General features: G+C 37.9%; 1 protein-coding gene across 1 annotated transcript; it reads right to left on the bottom strand.

Moving 5' to 3' along the window:
- Nucleotides 1-474: 474 nt before the first annotated feature.
- Nucleotides 475-1,783, bottom strand: LOC120077131 (histone H1.2-like). Its single transcript, XM_039031031.2, has 2 exons — nt 1,429-1,783; nt 475-1,334 (listed from the first exon to the last, which is right to left on the bottom strand). Exons 1-2 carry the CDS (start codon nt 1,609-1,611, stop codon nt 702-704), a joined length of 816 nt encoding a protein of 271 aa, XP_038886959.1. The 5' UTR covers nt 1,612-1,783; the 3' UTR covers nt 475-701.
- Nucleotides 1,784-2,870: the final 1,087 nt, after the last annotated feature.

Consider the following 2,870-nt stretch of genomic DNA (forward strand, 5'->3'; position numbering starts at 1 on the left):
CTTAATGTTATCACAAGGGTAGCTTCTCTTATTCTTCAAAAACATGTGCTCCAAACATCTTAATCCCGTAGTTAATAAAAAAACCTAATCCATCCCTTGTGAAAGAAATTATCAGCAGTCCATCATAAAGTTAACAAACTACTAAGGCCAACCAATGCGAACATCTGTAGATTATATCAAAAAATTTGAGAATGCACCAAAACCATCAGGCCCAAAGAATCAATACTTATGATCAAACTCAAACAACCAATCAATCACATCTAAGAAACGATGAAATATAACTAGCTATCAAGCAAATAATATCTCTGAGAATTCATCTTTTATACAGATATTAAGACAAAATTGGAACCACACAAACAGAAAGTTGGATTGAGATTTACCAAGCTTAGAAACAAAGCTTCAAACTTCGAGCGTAAAGGGAAATGAAACGTTTCCTGATATTGATGCAGTCGGAATGCCCATAGAAATCATAGGTAGAGAACTGAAATCAACGCTCCTAATTGATCACAGAATTTCCATTAAAAACTAGGCTGAGAGATACACCAACTTGGAGTAAAAAAAAAAAAAAAAAGTCTACAAATAAACAAATAACAGTAAAATTAGAAAACTCTGAAGTAAACTCCTCTATAGAACGGCATGTAAGGGTCTATACACCCACAAGGATTACGGATTTACAGGACCGCCGCCACAGTCTACCTCCTTTACTTCCTTCCTCTTTTAGCCAGAGCCTTTTTCGCCGGAGATTTCACTTTCTTAGCCATGACACTTTTCGCCGGAGCCTTCTTCACCGCCGGCGCCTTCTTCACTGCCGGTTTCGGAGCTGGTGCCTTCCTCCCTGGTGAGGTTCTCGTCGATGTCCTTGCAACCTTGGCCGGCCTCTCCTTGGCTTTCGGCTTGGGAGCAGCTCTAGTCTTTGCTGCAGCTTTGGGCTTTGCAACAGCACTGCTCTTTGACTTGGCTGTAGCAGGCTTAGGTTTAGGAGCAACCTTGGGTTTAGCAGCCGTCTTAGGCTTCGGCTTTGCAGCTGCTTTCGGCTTCGCAGGAGATTTAGCCACAGCCTTGGGCTTAGCCACAGCTTTAGACTTCGGCTTAGCAGCTACAGGCTTCTTCTTCGCAGGAGCAGCAGGTTTCACACTTGCCGACTGTGGTTTGAGCTTGAACGAGCCCTTAACCTTCACCAACTTCTCGGAAGCCACAAGTTTCTTCAAATGGAACAACAAAATCTTCTTAAAGTTCGGTGGAAGCTGCTTCTGCTTCTCTTCAATGAACTTAGTGATCGCATACTGACTCGAACCAGTCCTCTCCTTCAACGTAACAATCGCATCCTTTACCATCTGAAATCAAAACACCAAAGCAAATCAACAAAATAGATCCAATACACCGAACAATAATTCAGTTACATAATGCGAATTCGATGCAGTAACACACCTCTTCATATGGAGGATGAGTTGGGGGATTTCTAGTTTTTTTACGAGCAGCAGGTTTCTTCTCTTTGGGTTCTTTGGATTTCTTCGACTTCGCAGCTTTGTTCACCGGATTTTCTTCCGCTTGTTCGACGTTGTTCGGCTCAGCCGCAGACTCCACCGGCACCACCGGTTCCTCAGTAGCCATTGGAGTAGAAACAAGATCAAAACTCACAACCCAAAGGTAGAATTAGGGCTAAGGAACAGAAAAATTGAACGGTATAGGGAAAAAGAAGATTATCGGGATGAAAATTGGGATCTAGAGAAAAGAAAGAGAAGCTATTTGATATCTTACTGGTAATTTCGTTGTGAGGAAATGACTAAAATGTTTAGGCTTAAATAGTCGGCTTGTCATGTTCAATACACGGATACTGACATCTGATTGGCTAATACGCCTATCACGCGGATCGCTACCTTTTCCAAGTTTAAATTATGGTCGTTCGATCAAACGCCATCGACGGCTGGTAGCGCAAGATTTGGGGGCATTGGTGGGAAGAGTTTGGAGGGGGAGGTATTTGAGAAGAATTGGGTGTGCTTTTAAGCTTGATTAATATGATCATAACTTAGGCTACACTTGATAGATTTAAGTGAAATTTTTTGCATTTTGTAGCCTATTATATTAGCTTTCTAATGAATATCTTTTCATGTTATTTGGTTGAGTAATTGAAGAGATATTTGGTTTTGAATGTGGAATGGTCATGTCTAGGGTTTATCATGATGATATTGAGGTTTAGGGCAATTTTAGGACAATGCTTCAAATCAAAATCTGAAATTTTCATTCAAGCTGATAATAGCTTAGTTAAAGAGTCCAATGGAACAAGAATCACGAAAAACCGACATCGTTTCGATATAAAATTGTTGCTCGAAACATCAATGAAGTTGAACATATATTATACAAGTATAAGACTTAAGTCGGTCAATAAATTTATTTTTACGAGATAAATTATATTTTCATTTGTAATTGTAAATATATTAAATTAATTTTAAAATAACATGATTTCGAGTTTGTTTTTCACAAAATCAATACGCACGTAAAATTCTACTGACAGTTTACAAATAACACTATCTCTTTGGAACTTGTTGCAATAGTCAAATAGACAATGTATGATCTATTCTTTTAATAAGCATCGATCTTGTATTTAATCTAAATAATAAATACTAATTTTCATTTTGCAATTATGTGTTGGGTTTATAAGTTGTAAAAAAATAGTTTTGATGGCATGGATACATTGTCACACAACAATATGCATACTATGAATCTATCTACACCATGTCTTTGGGTCTATAAATATTGTATAAGATTGACTGTATAGGATTGGCTTGTATTTTGTTAATACTAGATTGAGCTCTAAAAAGTAACTCATGTATGATTATTCAAACTCATTTTTGGTTGTAGAATCACTTTTA

The sequence above is a fragment of the Benincasa hispida genome, chromosome 5, assembly GCF_027475165.1.
Source record: "Benincasa hispida cultivar pf3 chromosome 5, pf3_genome.v1.1, whole genome shotgun sequence".
NCBI classification, from domain to species: Eukaryota; Viridiplantae; Streptophyta; class Magnoliopsida; order Cucurbitales; family Cucurbitaceae; genus Benincasa; species Benincasa hispida.